General features: G+C 36.5%; 2 protein-coding genes across 2 annotated transcripts in view; one reads left to right on the top strand and one right to left on the bottom strand.

Moving 5' to 3' along the window:
- Positions 1-1,481: 1,481 nt before the first annotated feature.
- cpa6 (carboxypeptidase A6) lies at positions 1,482-26,628 on the bottom strand. Its single transcript, XM_058765210.1, has 11 exons — positions 26,314-26,628; positions 20,395-20,470; positions 10,719-10,843; positions 9,326-9,440; positions 8,540-8,641; positions 8,315-8,419; positions 6,013-6,123; positions 5,747-5,837; positions 4,301-4,503; positions 2,777-2,861; positions 1,482-2,593 (listed from the first exon to the last, which is right to left on the bottom strand). Exons 1-11 carry the CDS (start codon positions 26,418-26,420, stop codon positions 2,403-2,405), a joined length of 1,311 nt encoding a protein of 436 aa, XP_058621193.1. The 5' UTR covers positions 26,421-26,628; the 3' UTR covers positions 1,482-2,402.
- Positions 26,286-26,646, top strand: part of prex2 (phosphatidylinositol-3,4,5-trisphosphate-dependent Rac exchange factor 2) — a 152,908-nt gene continuing 152,547 nt past the window's right edge. The window contains exon 1 of the mRNA XM_058765209.1: positions 26,286-26,336. Coding sequence (XP_058621192.1) covers positions 26,301-26,336 — 36 coding nt within the window. The 5' untranslated portion in view covers positions 26,286-26,300. The remainder of the gene's footprint in view (positions 26,337-26,646) is intronic.

Here is a 26,646-nt window from a genome sequence, read left to right as displayed (position 1 = left end):
ACACCATGTTGTATCTTTTGTTCAACTCGCTGTTAACAATAATACACGCACAACAGGGTTCGCACATGGACTTCCTTTTACTCGTCACATCAACTCAACTCTTAGATATATCGGACACATGCGTAGTACACTTACGGGCATAACCACTACACAAAATGTGGGGGTGTCCTTGGATAAACCATTCACTGCATGTACTACAGCTTGAATGTAAAACATTGTCATCAACTGGTTGTATTCCCATTTGTAAAATAGGCTACAAATTAATTGTTGTAGTCTAACCCGATCTCATGAAAGTGCGTGTAGCACGATTTTCTGTTTCTATTTGACGCAATGTTTATAAGCAGAAATTGACTTTGGCATGCAAAAGACTGATACATTCATTATTAATGGCATGGCTGGTTCAGTCAACAGAAATACGAGACACACGGGCCTATAATTTACTGCTGAAATGTTTGCGGGGCAAATCTCAGCTCAGTCTGAGGGCTCATGGTACGCACAGTGTGTACAGCCGTACACCTGCAGACGCCACTGCAGTTAAGCAACATCACACGACCAAGAGTGCTGAATACCATCACGACTGAAAATGTGACGCTGGCCTCTTGCCATACCCTAGCCCAGTCAGGTGTGCCGTGAAAAATGATCCATACTTTATATCTCTATTATAATTCGTCATTATTATTTTAAATCAGAGGGTTTTAAAATGTTTAACCAATGGCAATCATTAAAAAGAGCTTGTCAGTAAAACTTCGTAACGCCATTGGATCCTCAAGCTCTCAGCGAAAGCTCGTAACTTCACCCCGCCTCCTTTCAGATTGACGCGCCGCGCACAGCCTGGAGGAGACAGATATCCGCTTTTTCGCGATGCAAGGGTAAATAAATAATAACTGATGTTTGAATAGTACAGCGTTTTCTTTACTCAGCAGGCTCGTCCAGGGCGGGCACTAGTGACTCACAGGGCGGGCCAGGCCCCCCATTGCCCGCCCATGGCGCCGGGACTGCCCAAAACAGCCTGGTTACAAACTTTCTTCAAAATATCTTCCTTTGTGTTCGGCAGAACAAAGAAATTCATACAGGTTTGGAACTACTTGAGGGTGAGTAAATGATGACAGAATTGTAATTTTTGGGTGAACTATCCCTTTAAGTAAAAATCATGTTCCATGAAGATATTTTGTAAATTTCTTACCATAAATGAACACTCAGCATACTCTGTTAAAAAAGTCACCGCTCGCCACTGGAATAAACAGCTCAATATCAACTACTTGTTAATAGTTATACAACTGTGTGTAAAATCAATATCACACTCCCAATCATGATGTGATGAGTATCAAAAAGTTTCTGGTGTGATATAAATTCCATAGGCTACTCAAGGATGGATTATGGCCCAATAGGACAAGGTCCTGCATGGTTTCTCCCAGAGGCCTACAGTGCCCAAAGTACTTGTAAGTGCCCTCTGGTTGTCTCCTTTGCATAAGTAGTCTTGATGAAGTTCTTGTATTTGCTTTATTTTACATATTTGTGAAGTACATTTTCGTTATTTGGGTAGTAGGGCTTATATCTTGCATTAACAACACATAATAGAATCCGTTTTTGGATGATGGATGGAGCCCATTGGCGACTGTGTTATATTGAGCAAGAATGTTACATTATGATTTAACTACTTTTAATAATCTACCTGTTGGTAAAATAAACAGTAATATACAAAAATCTGTGTACAATGAAAACAAAATTTTAAATGCTAACTTGCAAGACACTTTATATAACAAAGTACTGTATTTTTTTATTGAAATAAATACTGGCTTATTACAATTAAACTTGAGAGTACTTAACGGTACAAATGTAAACTCTGCCCTTGCAAGTACAATTAATTATACAAGTAAAAGTTACTTTGACATAAGTTTTCTTCAAAACAAAACAAAACAAAACAGCAATTTTATGTATTCATGTCTGGCTCATTTTAGAGGTTGAGTTCCCAGGTGACCTTTTCTGTTTCATTTCAAAACAAAATCAAAGCTGTATTTTAGCTGCAGTGATACACAACTACACACTGCATCCACACTAAAATGAACCCATTTTAAGCTAACAGTATGCATTATTTACATTCTTTGTGCATTACTGTTCTTTTGAAGCTTGTCTGTGCAGCAAGTGCTCACTGTATATTCGCCTCATAAGTAAAATCCACTTTTGAGAAAGCTTTAGTTCACAATTCAAGTGCTTGCATTTCTTCACTGTTTACATTTATACCATTTTGTTTAATGTAGAGCTTCTTTAAAGTAGTTTATAAAATAAATAAATCTTAAAAAATAAAACACAGGCACATTTGTACATAGCTAGACATTGCTATGGCTTATGAGTGTGAAATTGATAGAGGGAAGACAAGACAAGACGAGAAGAGAGAGAAGGTTTCATTTGGTACATTTCTTCAGCAGGCCTGAAGCGATGGTCTTTACTGCTCTCATGGTCTCTGTGCAAGTTGGGTTAATCAGGGCTTCTGGCAACAGGAAGCCGAAGTAGCCTGTATCACGCAACTCGAAGGCAAAGGCGTACGATATCCCGTTTTTATAGGCCCAGTCTATTGAGCTACCAGAACTCACATCTGCAATTTAAAGAAACGCATTACATCACATCTGGACATCTGACTGTTGTTGATATAGAAATAGTCATGATGAGTCAGAAAACAGACTGGTATCTATCCGAGAGGGCATACAGAGAGCTGATGACTCATACATGCAGTAACTATATGTCATTGATTGAAGAAAAGGCTGAATGCCTGACTTACAAAGTGTGGTGGAGGCAGGGCCGTATCTGTATCTCACTCCATAAGCTGAGTATAGAGCGCTCACTGCATTCTGGGCTGCTGATTCCTGAGGGGGAAGAGCAGAGGTTCAAATGTGCTTCAAGTATTGGTCCAGTCGATCATTAAGGATGCTTGGAGATAAGTGTAGTCAAAAGATTGTGTGGGCTAACAGCCATCCAGTCAATAAGAGCAAACTGCACTGAGGCAAGCCCAAAAAATAATATCTCAGCAATTCCATATTCTTAATGAGGAGTTTAATGTTTTTCCCTCTGGTAGATTATATTGAGCTCTATCTTTTTAAAGGCTGAGTCACTCCAGGGTGCAAATGATTGTGCAGTGTTTACTACAGAATGCTATATAAAGAGGTATGAAGACTTTATACTAAATTAAATACAGTCTGTCTCTCATCCAACATTTAAAACTGAAAAAATTGTTAAAAATGGGCACTTACTATATGAACCCAAAAAAGAATCACACTTGATTTTGAATGATCAGAATGGCCACCATAAGAATATGAAAATACATAGCAATAATTTGGGGTACATTCTACAAGTCAGCTATGAAGTTGTAATCTTTGATAATATCTAAATATAGATCCAAATGCAAAACCTATTAAAAGTAATTGTGTCTGAAATACTATAAGCAACTAGGGAATACACAGCCATATGTATTTTTATATACAGTAGGTGTTATTAAGGCACCTAATGGCTACACCACATTATTACATGTACATATTTTCTTTATTTCTTCCACCAGATGGCACCAATTAATTGCAAATGAATTGAAAATAAGATTAAATGTATTTTTCTAATATTTCTACTGATTTTAGAGGTGAATACTGTGTAGTACCATGAAATCCCCTCAAAATACAAAATATTGAAGAATAAATATTATGGAAACAAAATATAGTACATTCATTTCAAAATAATATACTTAATACCTTCGGTCTGTTTTGACTGCTGTACGTGAGGAATACCAGAGGGTTCAAGTAATGATAAAACTGTTTGTAATGTTTAAACTGATTGTTTTTTTTGTTTTTTTAATACTATTTTGAATGATGCATTAAACAAACCAGCTCATATTAGTCATATGTTCATCTATAAGACTACCTTGGCTGTGCTGTATGTGTTTGATAAACTAAATTTACTGAAAATTGGACTACATTGCTCACGGCTCACGCTGTATGTTTTTGATTTGGTAAAAATAACTTGTTCATTGGAATCATTTGCTTGCAAATTGGACTACAATGGTTGCACTGTCTGTTGTTTTTGCATGCAGCTTTTGAGGACATCTAAATAGAAAGCTGCATTTTCTGGACATTAGTTTACTTATATTCAATTCAGACAGCTTATGTGGTCAAAATATGAGTATACATCTACATTTTTTCATCTACTCTAAAATAATAAATGGACTATTTACATTCTTTGGGCATTAAATAATTACTGCATGATCTCCACCCAAATGGACAAATTGAAGATTAACTGTCTGAAGGCAGAAATCACTCACCACACAGTTGAAGTTTGGTATAGTGGCATATTTGTAGGAATACGGATAAAGGAGCATCTGAGCATAGGCATGAATAGAGATGTAGGCTTTGACACGTTTCCTGTGTTTGCGTAGAAACTTGGCAACAGCTTTGACCTCAGGCTCTGACTCAGGGAAGGGACCGCAGTACGTGTCGTCGCAGGGGTGCAGGGATGCACCCTCATCTATCAGAGACCGCAAAGACAGCAGGTGTAAAAAAAAAATCCTATAGCTTTCTTTGTAATCATTTCACCTTTGCCTTTTCTGCACTGATTCTGTGGTCGTACACGACTAATACTTTCCTCCCATGACATTTTGCTGACTCATGGTCATTCTTTATGTATTTTCTATCTCAATGTCAGGTATTATCTACCAGAGCATTAAGAGTGAACATTTTTAGACTGGCATTATTCCCGTGTCCTTCAAATGCATATAAGAACTGGACTATAATTCCTTAAAGTTTGAGAAAGTAGAATCTCGAGGCATTTTTAATAAACAAACTCAACCCTGCTGAACTTTAGAAGCTGGTTAGTTCTGGTTTAGTGCTGATTTAGCTAAAATACAGCAAATGTTTGAATATTTGGTATACTGTTTGGTTTTAATACTATATCTTTAACTAAAATGTTATTTTCAATGCCAAAATATGATGCCATATTAGAGTAAAATTGACAAAAACTAATGAATATAACATATCGAAATACTGACTAAATTTAAAGGATGTTTTGTCAACAGACAAAAATACAATTAAACAAAACAAAAACTGTAAAATAAGTAAATACATGCTGCAAATAACACCAAATTTACACTTAAAACTTCAAAGGTGGCACAGAATTGCTTTTGAAGTGGCATTTAGGTATCGTTACACAGACTGTTTAATGCTGCTCAGAAGTGGCATGAATGCATTTACACAGCAATTGCACCTTTCTACAGTACTTTGATACTGAGATGGGTCAGAGCAGGCATAATTTAGTCTGGCTTTATGTGGCATTGTGCTTTTACACAATTTTTTAAGCAGGCACAGAGCAACCTTAACTTGGCTATGTAAAGACGCCTTAAGTTTAGCCTTGTGAGGACAGCATCTTTCATTGTAGTAACTCACATCAAGAGATTTTTTTGTTATTGCTACAATATTGATAAATGCATTTATCCACAGCTTTGAGTGTATCTGTAATGCCAGAATACCTTCATAAAAACGTAGCCACGCACGCAAACATAGATTCTAACATCTTAATTTCCTTATGTATTACATAAGAAAATTCAAATACAAGATTGTCTTTGTAAATATTTAATTCTGTTGCTAAATTTTTAATTTTTAATGGCTGCTAAATTTGTGTCTGCATATACTGGAATGGTTGTTTTTTCAATATGAATATCAGGACTCTTCAGTTTGGAAGAGGATCTATTTGATTTTTCGGAATAACAACTTACCGCACCATTTGACTTTCCAATTTCGGTTGGCATCCACTCCCCGACAATGATACTTTGGAATTTTTGACCGAGTTTTCCGCCAAAAGCGATCCTAAGAGAGAGAGAGAGAGAAACCTCAGATATTTTCCTTCATTATGCCTGACGGCCTTATATACCTTACAGAAATGCAAGACATACTGCATGTTTAACAGCGCAGAGCTCCAAACAATTAATTTCAGCGAGCTCTGCGGTGAGATCTAGACATATGACAAACAGATAGAAGATACCGTCTCCCAGCTGTAATGGTAACCATCCACGTTGAAGACAGGCATAATGTAGAAATTGAGCTGATTCATCAGTCGTCTCATGCTGGAGTCGTGTTGATAGGAGTTCAGCGCCTGCATTCACAGTGAACGGAATTGTGACAGACTTCAATAGATACAGGAAATGTGTGTCTCGTTTTCCCCACAGATAAACTTCAACAGAGCAAAATATTCTCTCTACAAGGACACAGCAATGTGTGTTCAGTTCTTCTAATCAAAATGAATAAATATCCCACTTTCCATGAAATAGATATTGACTTGCATCTTGAGTACAGTATTCTGCCAAGTTTGCTCTGTTGTTTACTTCATATTTTGAAAATGAAGTTTGAGATCAGTATTTAAAAAAATAAAATAAAATAATACATTTATTCAGCAAGGATGCATTAAATTGATCAAAGGTGGCAGTAAAGGCATTTATAAAGGTAAGCGATTTCAATCCCATCCCGTAAAATATCAAAAATATATCACAGTTTCCACAAAAATATTAAACGGCACAGCTGATACTAATAATATCAACATTGATAATAATAAGAAATGTTTCTTGAGCAGCAAATCAGCATATTAGAATGATTTCTGAAGGATCATGTGACACTGAAGACTGGAGTAATGATGCTGAAAATTCAGCTTTGCGATCATAGGAATAATAAATAATAATAAAAAATATATTATGATAGAAAACAGTTATTTTAAATCGTAATAATATTTCACAAAATTTCAGTTTTAGGCTGTATTTTTGATCAAATAAGCAAGCATGCAGCCTTGGTGAGCATAAGAAACTTTCAAAAACATAAAAAAAGAGAAATCTTTCTAACCCAAACTTTTGAATTGCAGTGTAATAGGTCATCTGGGTATTCTGTATGAAATTTAAATTCTGTGTCTATTTTGTCTATGTAAGTCAGACAATGATGATTTACTCACTGCATAACGAGAAGCTCCCTTTGGTCTTGTAAAATAAAAATAATATTGCATTGGTTTAATTTAAAATGCATACGAAAGATGCCTTGTTACTATGTGTAATGTCTAATTGAGCACAGCAGAAAGATAAAAATGATGAGTAATGGTGGCTTGAGGGGAACAATAGAGCTGTAATAGTATTTATGGCAGGGTCAGTCTTCTTTAGGTCTGTGTCACACTGTAGGTCTGCCTCATAGTGGTATACTGAAGGTATTGCAACATACCTAGTACGAGTTCTCTCTCTCTCTCTTTCGATCTCTATCTCATTCTACATTTGTCTCACTCCGTGTTAGCAGCTGATCTGAGAGCAGTTTATTTGTGTAGAAAACCACACCCAGATCAGCATTAAAGGACATCACTTAACTAAAGGCACTCTTTGTTATTAGTTCATGAGCTGATGTATTGTACAGATTCATTTTGGAGGAATTTAGAGCAGTGGTTTTCACTCCTGTTCCTCGGGACCCACTGCTCTGCACATTTTGCATGTCTCCCTTATCTGACACACTCATTGGAGTTCATGGAGCCCTTTCCTAATGAGCTGATGATCTGAATCACAAATGAACAAAACACTAAAAATCTTCAGTGTTGCCCGAGCAAAAAAGTGCACTTCCATAATGTACGTAAAGTGCTTTATTTTCACGCATTATTTTTGTACTTAATATAATAAAATTAATCTTTCCTAAGGTTATCTTAAGAACATCTAAGTGTACTCAAATGTGCTATTGGGACACAATGAATGTTTACGAAAATGTGCTTTTAACATACTATCTCTGTGTGTAAAAAAATGTATTTAGTTACCACTTGTAGTACACTCGAACCCACTAGTGTATGAAAGATGGGTTCAAGTGCTAAATAAAAAAAATTTAATACAGAGAAAGTATGTTAAAAGGACATTTTAGTTCATATTCATGGTGTCCCAAAATATCACAGTTGAGTACACTTAGATGTTCTTAAGATTATCTTAAGAAGTACTAAAGAGTAATTTTTAGTATATTAAGTACAAAATTAGTGCGTGAAAATAGAGCACTTTAAGTCCATTATGGAATTACACTTTTTTTTCGCCTGGGTGTAAGAATGATCTGATTCTTGTCCAAAAGTCTGAGACCACATTCAAAATTTGGGATTCAAAATCAAATCTAAACCTTTTAGGATTATGATTTATTCAAATATATTCAAACATTTTCATTAGTGGTCTTAGTCTTTCGGATTCCAACATATGCTGCATAACCATTTTGTTGTTTTTGCTTTGCAGTGATTTAAATATCAGCATGAAGTGAGCAATGACAAACAGAAGGAATAACACAGTACACACCTCTTTCACAAACCATTGGCAGAAAGCTGGACCAATCCATTCTCTTGCATGCACTCCACAGTCTATCCAGACTGCCTTCTTAAAGGGACGTGTTCTCTTTCCTAACTGACAGGAGAGGGGCAGAGAACACTGTTTGGTAAATCCATATATATATATATATATATATGCGTGTGTGTGTTTTACAGAGTGCTTATAAATTTAGCCATCTTTCCCATCAGTCTTTACCTGGAGCACATAGAGGGGCCGTCCTTCATAGGACTGACCAATAGAAAACAGGTCCACCAGGTGTGGGTGTGTCCGGTTCATCTCAAACATCCAACTCTGGATCTGTCAATAAGGGTGGAAAGATTTTGACCCATATTCTCCAGATTAACATGCAGCTTGTGTTCATTTAAAACGTTGTACACATTTATTTATACACATTTAATTTTGCAGGTCTGTCCTACTTTTGACCACAACTGTATATACACACAAAACCTGTAGCATCGGAAGTTTTTTTCTTGACTTGATTATCTTAATATGTTAAAGCTAAGCTCAAGATTTGAAATATTAACTGATGCATTCTTTACAGATATATATATATATATTTTTTTTACAAGAGTACTAGAGGATTTATATCCATAAAACTGAACGTAATCCAGCCCTTGTCTGCTCTGAAGGTTTTCCCATTCATCATCTTGTCATGGGACTAAATCACAGAGCTGAAGTTGTATCTGCGTGTTCATTTAAAGTTGGCACTCAGTCTGAGGGAGAAGACCTGTGAGTAAAGGTTTAATGATGGGTTAATACGGAACTGAAGAAAACCTCCCGAGATCTGTTTTTCTTGCACACGGGCCACAACTGAATACAAATGTGCTTCTCAATCAAAAGCTGTTAGCTAGCCTGCGAAAGTCAAGCTTCTATTGAGAAAGATGGCAGACAGAGAAAAAAACAACAATTATTTGATCTCTGTCTTCTTCATCTCTCTAAATAAAAATGACCATGTATATGAATTTTCATCCATGCACTCACCTCTTCCAAAGGATGGTACACTTCATAGTCATACTGGAATTCTGATCTGCGCTTCCTGGAGGACTGGTGTCCGATCTGTTTCTCAATTTCGGTTTGGAGATTGGAAATGAGCACCCTGTGGAGACAGTCAGGAAAGGAATGTTGAAAGCACATGCACTGTGTATCTAATGGCATTTAATGGCAATTTTCAGGGTTACTCAGATGCTTATAGGCATTCAGCCATTTCTGCATAACACCAGAGCTATAGAAAGCATATTTTAATATTTAATTTAGTAAATGTGTATACTATAGTTTATTATTTAGCATATTTACTGTAGTTATTTATTTGAACTTCATTACTGCAGTTTATTTGGAAAGTATACTCTAAAAATGCTGGGTTAAAAACTGCTGAAACCGAACCTTCTGGGTAGTTTTATTTAACTATTGCTTAAAAATTACTATATTTCTTGCTTAAAATAAACCCAAAATAGGTTGGAAATTAACATGTTCAATAAATGAACTTTTATTAATAAGTTGAATAAATAATAATTAAATAATATATTTTTTTTAATTGCTTATTAATAAATGTGCACCTTTTGATTATTGCTGATACCTCTAGTAATTATGTGTCTGATTTTTTGGGGTTCATTTTAAGCTGGCCATTAAGTCATTTTCAAACAACAGTTGAGTTAAATAAAACTACCCAGAAGGTTGGGTTAAACGTTAACTCAGCATTTTGATGATCATGGGTCATGATCATGAAGTTCTTTATTTATTTTAGATTTTAGATCTTATTTTGAATACAGATTAGAATTTTAACACAAATAATAATGGGAACAATTCAAGTGTTTTCTTCCTTATGAAAGTTAGGTAGAACATTATTGTTATTTATTTATTTATTTATTGGCTAAGAATATGGAAGAATGAATGAAAATGCCACAATTGATCTATCTGACCTGTCAAAACCAAAGCAAGCAAAGAAGGAGGTTTTTAGAGTAAACAAAGCATTAGACGCATACATTTCTCTTTCTCAACCTGTCCCATTACCCAGAATCCTCTGAGGTATCACTGCTGCGTGTAAATATGCTCAAATACATCAGCCATGAGAAGGAGAGGAGGTATAGAAGAAAAGGCTTCCCTGGGGAAAGGGATGACAATGAAAGTGCTTCTGGCTGCGGCGCGTGAGATAAGATTCATTGTTGCTGTTGATCTGGATGATTGATGGAGCGAGCAGCTGAAAGACTACTCTGAATCAAGCTTTCATTTCTGGATCCTTTGGCACACGCAAATCAAAGTCTGAAGAATCCGAGTAGAACTCAAATGTGTGTCCCCCAGAAACCGATGTTTCACCCGCAGGAGTACAAGAGAGGAGTTCACTCTAATATAACTCCCAAGAGAGGAAGAGGAGACTCACTCATAGTGGATGTGCGCTTGGCGAAGACGTCTTCTTAGCCATTGCGTCTTGTTCCGTCCCACATGAACGTCTACTGGGCTGTTCTCTTGAATCATAAATGCACTGTTTGGTTTCCAAAGGTCCACCTGCAGAACATCATGGAAGTCAATCAAGCAGGAATATTGTTCCTAGATGCTCAAATGAAAAATCTGTCATATTTACTCACCCAAACCCGTATGACTTTCTTTCTGCTTAGAAATATCTTTCTCAAACATCACTGACATAGTCATATCTCAGTTGTTCATATTCAGTTTTGGCAGACCAGGTTTGATGCCATTGGTTTTCATGTGTTATAACTGATCATGACACAATGAATACTGAATATGTAAAAATGCGAGTGAAATCTGATTATAGGGAATTTAAGAGGAGCGGAGTTCAATGTTTTTGCTAAATAGTTATTATTAAATTAGTGCAAGTACAGCTTAGAAAATCTGATCTGGGACAACTTTGAGAAATGTTTGAGAAATTAGTTCACATCTCTTTTGGTTGCAGATTTGTGAGATTATACTGGTGTATTTTGCTTGGGAAAAACATCCTAGAAGTATGAAACATCTGAATTTGCGCAGAAGAAAGAAAGTCATATGGTGTTCCAACATCCAATTTTCACTATTCAACCTGATCTGATTAAAATACTTTTTTGTCAATTTGTATGATTTGATTTGTACAAAAATGTGCATTTATTTGTATATTTAATTAGAAAAACAAAGCATGAATGTCCACAGCTAAATTTAGCAGATTAAACAAAACATACAAAATGAAATTCAGTGAAATCATATCAATTCGTCTCCAATTCGCCAAAATATAAAATTGTTACAAACTGCCATGAGATTGTTTTAAACTTTCGCTTTGGTAGCACTTTATTTTAAGGTCCAACTGTCACCATTAACAAACCATTTGCCTCATTAACTCCAAATTTGCTGCTCATTAATAGTTAGTAAGGTAGTTGTTAAGTTTAGGTATTGGTAGGATTGGTCATGCAGAATATGTGGTTTATAAGTACTAATATATTTATAAACAGCCAATATGTTAAAGGGGTCCTATTATGCTCTTTTACAAAGTCTTGATTTTGTTTTGGGGGTTTACTAGAACATGCTTTCATGCTTGGTGGTTCGAAAATTTTCACAGTCCACGTTTGAAAACCGGAAGCTTCGATTAGTTGTGTAAAATAACTTCCGCTGTAGCCTGTATGAATGGCAATGCCTGTAGCACGGGGTTGTTGTGATTCATTAATGAACAATTCATCATAGATGTTTTATTAAAACATGTTAACCACAGTTTTCAATCATCAAAACAAGTCTACACTGGACGCGAGCGGTGCGACACAACCAAATACAATAGAACTTATTATAATCAGTGACTACATTTACATGGACATCAGTAATCTAATTATTTACCTTATTCTGAATAAGACAATATTATGATTAAGGTGTTTACATGAGTTGCTTTTAGAATAATCCTTTCATGTTCCCGTTTTACATATTATAGTACATAGATCGATTAATGGAATGCGTCATTATATCACCACGCGACGCCATCCGACGTCTCCTCCAGAATTTCACGTATAAACATATAGTTCATCTTCATTATGATGCCATATACAGTTTTGGATGTTTCATTTTGAATTTTATGAAGGCTTCAAGTGCAGTTAATTATTTGTAGGTGCATACAGACGACAACGGTGTTGAAACTCTTTTATTTGCCGTGAAACGGTTGACCACTTCAGTGTGTGTGTCCTGTCGCAAAATGTGGCGAAAAGTCCTACATGACGGTAATAGTTTGATTAAGGTGTTTACATGTCTGTACTGCCCTTCAATAATGTGACTAAAATAGGAATATTCCACATGTCTTAATTCGATTTGTGTTTACTTCGATTATGACTTTAGCCGGATTAAGGTCTTCAAAAATCTCTGTTTACATGGTAGACTCTTAATCAGAGTATTGTCTTAATCGTATTAAAATCGGAGTATTGATGTCCATGTAAACGTACTGAGTGATGCTGTCTACACTGGATGCGGCACGCAGCGCGGCGCGACAAATCCCCGACAGTAAACTGCTGTCGCGTTCTATTTATAACGTACTGACACAAAGTTCAATTATCTGCAATGCTTTGTCACGTCCAGTGTATGTGACAGCAAAAACATGGCAAGTGTGAAGTAAAGAAAAGTGGACACGGAAAATAGATGATTCAAATGTGAATGGACTGAACAGTTTTGAGTGAATGAGTGAGTGAGTGAGTGAGTGAGTGAGACCATCTTTGTTATGGATGTTGGTTAGCAGCAGTGATGGGATTATTTATAAATAAACGGCGTTACTAATGGCGTTATTTTTTTCCAGTAACGAATAATCAAACGAATTACTGTTTCCCCGTTACAACGCCGTTACCGTTACTGACAAAAAAATGTGGCGTTACTATATTATATTATTAGAATTTAATTTTTCAGTTTCATCATTTTTTAAAAGTAACGCAATAGTTACTTTCCCTGGTAATTAGTTACTTTTATAATGATGTAACTCAGTTACTAACTCAGTTACTACTTGTGAGAAGTAACTAGTAAATATAACTAATTACTTTTTTGAAGTAACGTGTCCAACACTAATCTGCTATTAGGGAAAGTGGAGAGAAGCGATCCAGTCTGGAGATGAGCAGGAACAGTTGATTTGCATGGCAGACATGGAGATCCAAATTTTTTGTTTGTTCATTTGTTTTTAATATTCAACAGGCAAAGTTCTTCTGTATCTAAATGCAAAAACATTCATAATTGTTTGAATAAAACAGGCTACTGGGGGGGGGGGGGCAACCATTTTAGTATATCTTCTCAAGAGACAATTCTATAGAAATGGAACTTAGATATATTTTAGAGTAGTCAATGTGCAACTTTTATAGCAGTAAAGATTTACTGTCCTCTGAAAATAACTCAACATTCAGCCATTGTCAAAAAAGCTGGCAACAAAAGTGAGTACACCCTAAGTGTACTCATAACAGCTATACGTCATTTAACCAAGTAAAGCCACATGTCCTATTCATCATGTTCATGTTTTTGTCTGCTTGAGAGGACTATACAAATTTGTGTATCTTATATTACAGCAGTTAAAATTTGGTGCTTTGAGTACAATTCTCTCAACTGACCACTGGATGTTAAACATGGCACCTCATGGCAAAGAACTCTGAGGATTTGAGAATTAGAATTGTTGCTCTTCACAAAGATGGCCGAGGCTATAAGAAGATCAGTAACAACCTAAAACTGAGTTACAGTACAGTTGGCCAGGGTCATACAGAGGATTTTCAAGACTGGTTCCACTCGGAACAGGCCTCGCAAGGGTCGATCAAAGATGTTAGATCCTTGTGCTGTGCTTCAGGTGTAGAAGCTGGCTTCGAAAAACAGATGCATGAGTGCTGACAGCATTGCTTTAGTGGTTGCAGAAGTGGAAGGTCAGCTTGTCAGTGCTCAGATCATACGCCGCACCCTGCAACAAGTCAGCTTGCATAGCCGTCATCCCAGAAGGAAGCCTCTTCTGAAGCTGGCTTACAAAATGCCTGCAAACAGTTTGCTGAAGACAATCTGTCCAAGAGCATTAATTACTGGAACCATGTCCTGTGGTCTGATGAGACTAAGATAGATGAGGCTGATCTGATGAGGCTCAGATGGTGTCCAGCATGTGTGGCGATGCCCTGGTGAGGAGTACCAAGAAAATTGTGTCTTGCCTAGTCAAGCATGGTGGTGGTAGCTTCATGGTCTGGGGCTGCATGAGTGCTGCTGGTACTGGGGAGCCGCGGTTCATTGAGGGAAACATGGATTCCAACATTTACCCTTGACATTCTGAAGCAGAATATGATGCCCTCCCTTCAGAAACTGGGCCGAACGGGCAGTTTTCCAACATAATAACGACCCCAAACACACCGCCAAGATGACAACTGCCTTGTATATGGAGCACATGTGGGGCATTCACCATGTGTCTAACATCCAACCGCTCTGTGATGTCATTATGGAGGAGTGGAAGAGGATGCCAGCAACAACCTGTGCAGCTCTGGTGAATTCCATGCCCAGGAGGATTAAGGCAGTGCTAGATAACAACGATGCCCCTACAAAATATTGACACTTTGGACACAGTTTTAACATGTTCACTTAGGGTGTACTCATTTTTGTCAGTTATTTAGACAATAATGGCTATATGGTGAGTTATATTTAGAGGACAGTAAATTTGCACTGCTATACAAGCTGCACATTGACTACTCTAAAATATATCCAAGTTTCATTTGCGTAGTATTGTCCCTTGAGAAGATATACTAAAATTGTTGCTGAAATGTGAGGGGTGTACTTACTTTTGTGAGATACTGTGTATATATATATATATATACATATATATATACAGGTCAGTGGCCCTTGGCTTGGTATTGTTGGCAATAATTGAGGAACCCTGCCATAGTCCCGTATACTTACACTATTTGTGGCGGCATATATGCAAATTCATTCTCTGCCAGCAGGAGGCGCTGTTGGAGCGGGAGAGATCGAGGTTTTCCCAGTAACGCTGTACACAAAGCAGCGCTCCTCTCACAAATGCTGCTTTATCAGACATTATGTGTAAGATAAAATGACATCCAAAATTTTCTGAAAACAGTCGGTTTCCATCAGAAATGCACTGGGTTTCCATTTTGAAACGTGCAGTGCTCAACCAAGCGTTCTCCCGCCAACCATTCGAATTTCCGTAGGCGGTATTTATTTTTGTGATATCACAAATACAGGAAAACAACTTTGTAGTCCAAACGAGCCGTTCGTTGTAGTTCTTGAAAAGGGATTTTTTTTTTTAAACGAAATATCTCCCTTTGGAGTGGACTTTGAGATTTGTAACTTTGTAGATCTTTTTATGCCCAAACATACTCACTACACACTGACTAAAATTCAAAAAGTGAAAAAGCATAATAGGACCCCTTTAATAATAGGCATGCTAATAAGCAACTTAATAGTGAGAACTGGTCCCTATACTGAAGTGTTACCTAGCTATATTCCACATACATCATTTAAATATAAACATAGGAACAGCTTTACAATGTTCATAACATTTCAGAACATATGGTTTATAATTGGTTTATAATGTTCAGAACATGTTCTATTTAGCCAGAAACTAAATAAATACATTTGTTCATGGTTAATATGTCTAGGACACAAATTAAATCCAAAACAACGAGAAATTAACAGATAAAGCAATCTTGGCGAATAAATCAGGTCCTTGAAATTCAAGCAGTTTATCACATGTTGTAAGATCTTTGAACCAAAGTTGAGATTACAGATAAAGCTTTTCCCAGTGCTGTACGATCTGTAGATCAGAGACCTGCTGACTCAGCCCATTCACAGAGAGCTTGAAACAGAGCTTCAGCGAGCCGCAATGATCACAGCGTTTAACTGAAATTATCTATTTCTGTGTGTGGATCCACAAAACCGCTTTAGATTGCCAGCATATGCCGGAGCCTTTATAGCAGCCCAGATACCAGTCCCTGAAGCATAACCTCAGATTTGCATCATCAGCCTCCTTTGTACGCCTGCCAAGTCACTACGCTGTTGACTTTGGCTACAACAACAGGCCCATTTAATAAGACGACAAAGAATAGAACTATTCAAATGGCCCATTTTAACACCAGCAACAGAGTAGATCACAGGCTACATTTCTTAGACCTTATTTCTAGACCTGAAATGGTGCACTGAACACAGTTCTGAATTATATTGGCTTATAATATATATTTGCATTTCAAATTGTATGCCTTGTGTTAAATACAAGCCTTCAATTTGTGAGTCTTGTTTAAAAGCAGGGATATTAGTCATAAAATAGTTCCACTCTGCATGCAGAAAAACTCCTCAGTGCTGTGCATTCCTAACAGATGCTCACAAACCTGGCAGTTGAAACAGATTTGACGCGTTTGTTTTGATGGCGTGTGACTGCTGTGGTCTTGAAGCAGATTTTGCATGCACAGAGAAAGCATAAGATTGAGATGGTGAAAATGTCTTCTAAATAAAGCAGGTGTTTAAAAAAGAAAACACCCAACTATACAAGCGTTAGGAATGTTATATGATAGTGATGATTAAGGGTAAAATCAGTGGAAAAGATTAAATATGGTAAAATGTGTTAAATGAAGCTGAGAGTATTGCTAGTAAGGGAACTTGATGGCCGTTTGAATTCTAAGGATGCAGATATATATTTAAATTTATAAAGACCCATTTATACTGTGAAAATGGTTATATACTGTATAACAGTATTTATTATGACGACATTGGGTCTGTACATCCATGTATATCTGCGTTGTTATTTAGAGAAACCTTTGTATTCTTTCGATGCATATGATGAAGCATTGAAGATGAAATATCAGTTTCATCTGAATGCATTTATAAGAAGTGTTGCATGGGGAAAGTTACTTTTCAAAGTAATGCATTACAATATTGCGTAGTTATGGAAAGTAATGCTTTACGTTACTTTTGCGTTAACTTTTGTCACCTGAGCTGGGCTTGCTTATTCATTTTTAATAACAAAAAACCACAAAGTTATATTTTTGGCAACTGTAAAGGCCTTTTCACACCAAAAGTGAAATTAATAAGCCTCAGGCTGAAGGATGTGCCTCTGAACCTCACTCCCAGTTTCTCTCAACACAGGAACAGGAGAGGTGTCATTGAATAAATAGGAAAACAAAGTGACTTGCGTTATTATTTGAAAAAGTACCTTTAAAAGTAATGCGTTACTTTACTAGTTACTTGAAAAAAGGAAATCTGATTACATAAATCGTGTTACTTGTTTGTACGCAGATTTTATGCACAAATTTTAGTGTACGCATGCTTTGTGAATGAGACCCACTGGCATTTTATATTGTTATTGTACTGAAGCCAAAGTAAATATAATAATAAAAACATTTTATTTTCTCTCTTCGATTTTCTGCAGACTCCTCTTGTGGGTCCCTGGACACCTGTTTGAGAACTCCTACCTTATTTCAGCCAAGAGAAAATCTGGCCTATCAATGACTAAATTGATATAATAGTTTGCAGATGGTTGTTTGTGAGTGCAGACCTAAATAACTACTCTCTGTTAGTGCAATGGTCCCAGTTTCTTGGGTTCTCCACATCAAGCATTGTAAAAATCAACATGACTTAGTTTGAGATTATGTTCTGAGATCATCTTACACACGGCATCGTCACACTAGACATTTCATCATTATTTTCCAAATCTCTTTATAGGTTCTCAAAGATGAATTTTGGACACAAAATTTGATTTGGACTAAATGTGATACTCTGTTTTGTCTATATATTCATGTTTTTATTCAGAGGTTATAAATCTATTATCTTCAAATGGCCATATCAGTATATCTTGTTTGCGATCATCTGAGGTGCATGTGTTTGTACTTAAATGCCTATTTTTGCCTGTGAACAGGGATGATGTCACTTTGAGAAAATACAGCAGAAACAATCAAATGACCCGAGTCTCCTCAAGCCTTTCACTAGAGACGCTCCTGAGCGGTGACAGAGAAACAAGGCCATTTCACACACAAAAAAGACTGTCACTGGAAAAACACCTACTGTAATATAATGACATATTTGTGATGTTTATGTTGCTTGCACAAATGTTGAGAATACGCAGTTAATTTAAATGGTCTGTCAATGGTGATGCTAGCAGGACTATGCTAACTAGCCAAACCTTGAGGAAGTGAATAGCTATAGACCTTTTTCACTGACTGTGACATGTTTCCACAGTTCGTAACATTGTAAATCTAGTACATTTATAGCGCTATAGTTTGTGTTTTCTTTAGGGGTGTCAACGTTAACGCGTTAACGCATGCGATTAATCAAAAAAATGTAATGCGTTAAAAAAAATATTAACGCATTAAATTTTTTTGATTAATCGCATGCGTTAAATTAATCACTTGATAAGGTTGGACCTCAACTTCTTCCCGTCATCTATCATTGTGTGATGAGGGTAAGTTACAGCGAACCAGTGTTGCCAGGGTAACGGCACAAGTGGGCTATTTTGAAAATACAGTCGCGGGAAAAAAATTACAGAGCCGTGGGTTGCAGTTTTTTGGGTTACTTTTTTAATGTACCGCGGCCGCTCAAAGTGTATATAGACAAATAAAAATTAATATAGATCCTTTTACTAATGTGTATTATACTTGAAAGGTATACCTGGCCACTTAAGACCGGAGAGGCGGTTGTAACATCAAACAACGTGAGTTTCAGCAGAGCACATGTTAAGGCTTTTACACAGCAGAAATAAACATGACAGCCACTATAGATTATATAAGATAACAAACACACGATTACGATAGATATGGTCTGTATGTGATTTTCTTGAGATTGAATGTGTACATCTGAAATGCTAATTTGTGCAGCGATATAAAAGGCTATAAATAGCATATTTTAACAACAGTAAATGACCGAATTCCACATGTGATCGTAAAAGGAAATTATTACAAACACTCGATGGTGGTTTGAAGTGAGTTCTGAGTAAAAGTGTACTATTAATCTCATAAATTGTCTTACGAAGCATGATGCTAATGTTAGCTCTAATGCAGCTGCAGAACAGGTCCAATTCTTCTTCATAATGCATTTTGTCATAATACTTAATAAGGTCGCAAGAAAATGTTTTGTTGTATTTATTTAAAAATACTTTTGATAATAGTTGGGTAAATGTATACTGGGATTGAAGCGATGTGGCTTGGTAAACGTTTTATTGCCAGTTTAAAGGCTGATAATGGCTGAATAAAAGCAAAAGAATAATGATAAAAGAATAATAATTATTATGTCTCATACCTGGCAGAAGTGTGTAAACTAGTTTCATGCATTTTTGTTCAACACATTTACAGGTAAATCCTAGTATTTTAAATTTGCGATTAATCATGATTAATCACAGCCCATGACTGTGATTAACGCGATTACATTTTTTAATCGATTGACAGCACTTGTTTTCTTACACTGACATTCTGTTACAGAAAAGTGTTTAACGCTGCTGTTGTGAGTGTTTCTAATAAAACGGCTAAAGGTGTGATGGTAAATTTGACATCTTTCTCTCTTCTGACCATTGTAATTACTCTCTCATCTCTCAATGTAATTACTCTCTTTTAATTTGCTATTGGGAACACTAAACATGTGTTGTAGTTTCTGTTCACCACTATAGAAATGTACTCAACTGTCATGACTTCTGCTTCTGAGAAATACAAAAATGTGATAAGGGTTCACTGATAATGTTTAATTTGCCTGTACCATACGTCTCACTGCTGCCTGTATCCACTGTGCTGTATAGACAGCTCAGTTCAGAAGCATATTTCTGGAGGAAATAGTGGTTATGGTGCTGATGAACTCTTGCCTGACTCTTAAGGAAGCTGAGGATGTTCATGCATCACTGGTGCTGAGAATGACACAGTGATGGTGCAAAAAAAAGATAAAGGTTCTAGCACTGTGAAAAACTAAAAATAGTTTAGTTTGGAAGAAAGAAATGAAAGAATTTGGTGGAGAAAAAGATTTGATAGAAATTATTGGTCGTTCAAATAACACAAATCCTCTCCAAATCAGTGACTTCGGTTTCCATGTGGTTTGAGTTTGTTTCTCATGATTCCTCTCACATTTTTAATGTTACATGAATATTGATGAAAAAAAAAGGTGCTCACCGTCAGGTTTTGGAAAAGCTGTTTGACTCCTTGAACCTCTGTGTCGCTGCTGGGGATTATTCTCAACACTTGATCACTGCAGAAATAAAGCATTGCAATTTTTGTAAATTATACACTGGCACAGGAATCAAATCAAAATACAGTGATCAAGTTACTTGACAAAGTAAATTTTTGTATGTTTATACACTGTACTGGGGTCAGTATTTTTCTTAGGAAATTAATACATTTATTCAGCAAGGATAAATTAAATTGATCAAAACTGACATTATAATGTTTTTGTTCTATTTCAAATAAATGCTGATCTTTTGAATTTTTTATTTATCAAAGAATCCTTAAAAAAGGGAGTGTCCACAAAAATATTAAGCAGCACAGCTGTTTTCAACATTGATAATAAAAAGATATGTTTCTTGAGCAGCAAATCAGCATATTAGAATTATTTCTGAAGAATCATGTGACACTGAAGACTGGAGTAATGCCTGCTAAAAGCTTTGCCATCACAGAAAAAGAAAACTTATTTTAAACTGTAACAAATATTTCACTCAACAATCCTGCCCATGGTCTTCTGTCTGCTCACCACCAGAGGTCGCCCTCCTATTATACTGACTCTCACACTACACAGACTGTTACCTGGAGCCCGGTCTCAAGAAAATACTTATAAATAGTACACCAAATAAAAACGAAAACTCGTGGTATTGATACGCAAAATGGACTTTGGCGTATATATGATACGAACGTGTTTGGCGTGCATATAAAACGCAGTTTTCGTGTGCATATGATACCAAATTTGTTGGCAGTTTTCGCGTACATATGATACGCATCTACCCAACGAACCTAATCCTATCCATCGCGTAGCATACACACGCCAAAGTCCATTTTTGCGTATCAATACCACAAGTTTTCATTTTTATTTGGCTTACTATTTATACGCACTTTCATGAGATTGGGTTGGTTACTTGTCACCCTGGATTACATTTCCCATGCTCCACTTCACTGATCACACTCTCACCTGCAGCCAATCACACACGCTATAAATACGAGGCCCCAACCATCATTCAGGGCCAAGTATTGTTTAACGATTATCGCTCTCCTAGTGACAGCTACTTTACAGAGCCATTTTCCTATCTTAGTTTCTAGTTCCTAGTCCTAGTTTAGTCTCGTCTTGTTTTACCTAGTAGCCTGTTTCCTGATCACCTGCCTGTCTTGGATATCCTTTTGTCTTGCCGTTTCGGAATCTGTTTGCCCCTCGTCTAAACTATAGTCTGTCTGTTGGATTATCCATTTGCCTCGCCCTTTGGATTACATTCGCCGTCGATTGACCCACGCCTGTTTACCGTACTACTCTTTGTCTTGTCTTCATCAAACCTGTTTGACATTGTCTGACCCATGCCTGTTTTTGACCACGTCTTTTAATAAAAGCTTTGCATATGGATCCGCACGCCTCTCTCAGTCGCCTCGTTACAATGACTGTTTTTACTGTATTTTTGACCAAATAATGCAGCCTTGGTGAGCATAAAAGACTTCCTTCAAAAGCATTAAAAATCTTACAGAACCCAAACTTTTGAACAATAGTGTAAATAATAACCAAAATACACAGTGATTTTCAAATACTGATTACATACAGTATACTGTATTCAAATTTTCAGGTATCTACAGTACGAACAACCATACTGCAGAAACCAAATTTAAAGGGTTACTCCACTCCAAAATGAACATTTTGTCATTAATCACTTACCCCCATGCCGTTCCAAACCCGTAAAAGCTTCTTTTGTCTTTGGAAAACACTATTTAAGATATTTTGGATGAAAACCGGGAGGCTTGTGACTGTCCCATTGACTGCCAGTTAGTAAATTACACTGTCAAGGCCCAGAAAAATATGAAAAGCATCGTCAAAATAGTCCATCTGCCATCATTGGTTCAACCGTAACGTTATGAAGAATACTTTTTGTACGCAAAGAAAATAAAAATAACGACTTTATTCAACAATTCTTCTCCTCTGTGTCAGCGTAGCACCATTTTGGAGAATATCCGCTTATTTTTATTTTCTTTGCGTACAAAAAGTACTCTCATCACTTCATAACAGTCAGATTGAACTACTGATGGCAGATGGACTATTTTGACGAAGCTTTTCATACTTTTCTTGGCCTTGACAGTGGTATTTACTTGGAAGTCAATGGGACAGTCACAAGCCTCCCGGTTTTCATCCAAAATATCTTAAATTGTGTTCCGAAGACGAACGAAGCTTTTGCGGGTTTGGAACGACATGGGGGTAAGTGATTAATGACAAAATTTTAATTTTGGGGTGGAGTAACCTTTTAAGATGGATATATTACATATGGAAAGTCATGTATATTGAAGAAAATTAGCAGTCATTGTGTGTCTATGAGATTTTTTGCATGTTATATTGTCTACCAAGCAAAGTCTGTTCACACCTCTTCTCAACAAGCTGCATGATTTGAGGTTCAAGTCATGTGTGCAGCACAAACATGTCAAGCAGAAGTTTAATACTAGGGTTCAAACAATTGCTAAGTATGAGCAATAGTACCAGTGATTAATGCTAATATTTCCAAGAGCAGCAGAGCCACCAGACAGTTTTATTGAGCTAACTAACACATAAAGGCTTCTCTGAGGGTTGTTTTCTCTGAAACGGTTCAAAACACACCAAAGATGACCTCATTACATCACTAAAAGCAATCTGCTATTTTTAGGCTTTGAGTGACGCTGACGCTCCAGGTTACATTCTCCTTTTTTGTGGTGTAATTGTGCGAGCAGCTCCATGCCAGCTCTATCATTACACAAGGAAGCCACAAAACTGGTCTCAGTTCATCATTAAGGATGACATCTCACAGTAATGGCATAAGCAGAGGAAATCGTGCTTGACGCCACACCTGTAACATCTTTGTGAGTGGTATTTTATGTCTTGGATGGTATTTCCCACAGAATCTTTATTGTTTGGTGTCATGCAATATCTGCTCATGCTTTAAATAAATAATAAACTCCTCCTCAGCTGTAGGGTGCAAGGCTGATTCATGCTCTCATTCATTTTGCTCACTATATAGTGAACTTCTTGTGGCCATTTTTGTCTGTTATGGAGTTTCTTCTTTCCTGACTTCAGCCCTGATATGATATTGTACTGGACTGGAGAAACATCCACATCGGTCTGATGTCAGCTGCTGATTCAGTCACACACAAGGACAAAGTTTGGCATTTAGGTTAGTGTGTGAATGTGTGAGGAATGATGTTATGCCTCTTTGGCTGATCTGGGGCAAATGTACTGGGCTTCTTCACACCCTCACATACGTGAAGAGGCGTTGATTGGTGCATTTTATAGCCCCATGTAAAGCATCCATCTGATGGAATGCAGAAAAACACAATGACTGACCCTATACAGGGCAGGAATTTATAGCACCTACCCTTTAAGAATGCTAACTGATGGCCAAAAAAAAAAAAAAAAATGCTTGCTTGCTTATTTATTTATTTATTATTGTTAAAATGTTTCCATTTTGATTAAAACATAGTTTTAATTTAAGGACACATTAAATTGATCAAAAGTGAAGTAAAGACTTACATTATTACAATATATATATATATATATATATATGTGTGTGTGTGTGTGTGTGTGTATATATATATACTGTATATCAAATAAATGCTGTTCTTTGAATGTTTGAAATGATCAAAGCGTCCTGAAAAATGTGTCACAGTTTCCACAAAAATATTAAGAAGCATAACCATTTTAAACATTAATAATAAGAAGAAATGTTTCTTGAGCTTTGAAACAGCATATTAGAATGATTTCTAAAGGATCTTGTGACACTGAAGACTGGAGTAATGAAAATTGAAAATTCAGCTTTTCCATAACAGGACTAAATTACATTTTAAAATGTATTCAAATGGAAAACAAACTGTAATACTATTTTACAATAATACTGCTTTTTTATCAAATAAATGCAGCCTTGGTGAGCATAGACTGAAAGTAAAAGAGAGGAAGTCCAACCACATACTAATAAATCTACAGAGAGAATGAAGTTTATTATGAGCAATAAATAACTTGGATGTTTTAGAGCTATTCTTATGATAAGAAGCAACATTCCTAATCTCACATCATTGGAGATGTTTCATTGGTCGTAATGAAGTGTCAGGCAACATCCCCCTCAAAAATATCCGTGAAGCCAAAACATCACATCATAGAATGCACTATGTTGTTAACATCGTTCAGATTGTGATATCTGTGATATCTCAGAAGTCCGCAGGGAGGAAGTGTCCTTTTCATTACACCCTTTCCCTTTATGTTCTGACAGGCCTGTGTTTCCCCAGTTCTCACACTGAGTTAGCATTTATATTGCTCCCTGACAAGTAGAAAACAAGTGTTTTCACCTCCATGTGAATTGTTTTGCTCTTTTAAGCTTCTGTGCCCTGAATAATTCATAAACAAGGCTATGAAAAAGAATGGAAGTACCAATACTGCCTAAAATTTATATACCAATTTATTTATGAAATTAGGTGTCTTTTGAATCACATTGCTGATGAGAGATCCATAACCCATATAATGTATCACGTTTTACTGTAGACTTATTTATTGTGGTAAATTTGTCTAACTTGTAGAATTAATAATAGATAATCCCTAAAGATTTATATTACAACTGTGGCATGTAAGCTATTGTTTCTAAAGGCTGTTGTTTCTCATAACAAATGCAATATAGATTAATAAAAAAGTCATTATTGGCCTGGTAATGATTAATAGGCTAGCCTTATTATAACAAATGCTACAGTTAAGAAGTATGGTACTTTTTCATAAGAGCAAGTACAAGAATCGAGAGCCAATGGGTTCTAATGATGAGTGATGGAAAAACCTGGCCTTCAGATATTCCAATGATGGCATAGATTAAATCATTAAGAGCCTGATGAACTGTTAAGGAATAAACGATATCAATAAGAAAATGTTAAATTAGATTGACTTCCCATGGCGTGTTGAATTAGAACATTCTGTCAAACTATAACCTAAGTGTTTAAATAATATAAAATACATTATATATCCTATGTAAACAATTAATTGTTAACTCGCCTATTACTTCATTGCAGTTACGCAATCAACCAACTTTGCATGTGTGGTGGATAGCACAAAAGACCATTTTACAAAAATAAACATTTAAGCAAACAAACAAATAAATAAACCTTAAGAGGGAGCATGACCCTGGGTCCACTTCAACCCCCCCAATGTTCAAACCAAAACTACGCCCTTGTCTCTGCTTGTCATTTTCATCAAACCAACTGACAATCTATCAAAAAAACCCAAAAGATCACACTTATGATGTTTGCCAAAGTGTCAACCAGCGTCCATTATGATCAAGTCCTTTATACTTCGTGCTTATACCTGTCTATAGGCTACCAACTGCATATTTTAAGAAGTCACCAAGGAGTGCTTTTCAGCCTTAGCAAAGGGAAAAATCTTGGCCCGCAGAAACTGCTTTGTTTTATAAAGCTGCTGTTGACATAAGAAGAGACAGACTGATCTCTAGTCTTTATCTGTGGAGGCGCAGAGTGCACTTCAATACTTCAAAACTATTTTACAAACTCCCCCTCGTTCCTACGCCCTGGATTCTCGCTAAATGAGAAGCGAGAGTCATTTTAACGAATCAGTTCATTCGGACGGTTCTTTCTGAAGGAACCGACTCCACCCATTCACAGTCACCGCGTGCGCTTTTTACGCGTTTTTTATTTTATTTTTTATTTTTTATCATGTAAGCACATACACATCTAGTTAAAACTATATTTAACACTGTGTATTTGATCATGTTACGTAGAGCACATATGTACAAATTCAATAACGTTCAATAGAACAATTCGTTCGTGAGTCAGACATCGCTCCGCGCTCACTACTACAACTCTAGTTTAAAAACTTTGAATGAATGAAACACTTACCCGAAGTAGCGGTTGTTGTAGAGGTAAGAGTCGACAGGATAGAGCACGGTGCTGAAAATCATAACACATCCAAGTAAAACACTACTGGAGAAGTCTGTGAATGCCATATTAAATTAGTGGGCTATATAAATAAAAACGGAGCAGTTAATCAGAGGCTGCGCTGTGCATATGGATGCTGAATGGAAATCATCCCCGTGGAAGGAACTGTGAGACTTTTCTGTTCTGGGTATCCGCTCCTGGGACGATTTCTTGAGGTAGAGGTGTGAAATCATTCATGTGGGAATTCTGGTGCTATCCCGAGTCTTTTAAAGTGTTTTTGGAAGTGTGGTCACG

This window comes from Onychostoma macrolepis, chromosome 24 (genome assembly GCF_012432095.1).
Source record: "Onychostoma macrolepis isolate SWU-2019 chromosome 24, ASM1243209v1, whole genome shotgun sequence".
NCBI classification, from domain to species: Eukaryota; Metazoa; Chordata; class Actinopteri; order Cypriniformes; family Cyprinidae; genus Onychostoma; species Onychostoma macrolepis.
The sequence above is the reverse complement of the archived record's forward strand: the minus strand, read 5'-3'. Positions and strand labels throughout refer to the sequence as shown.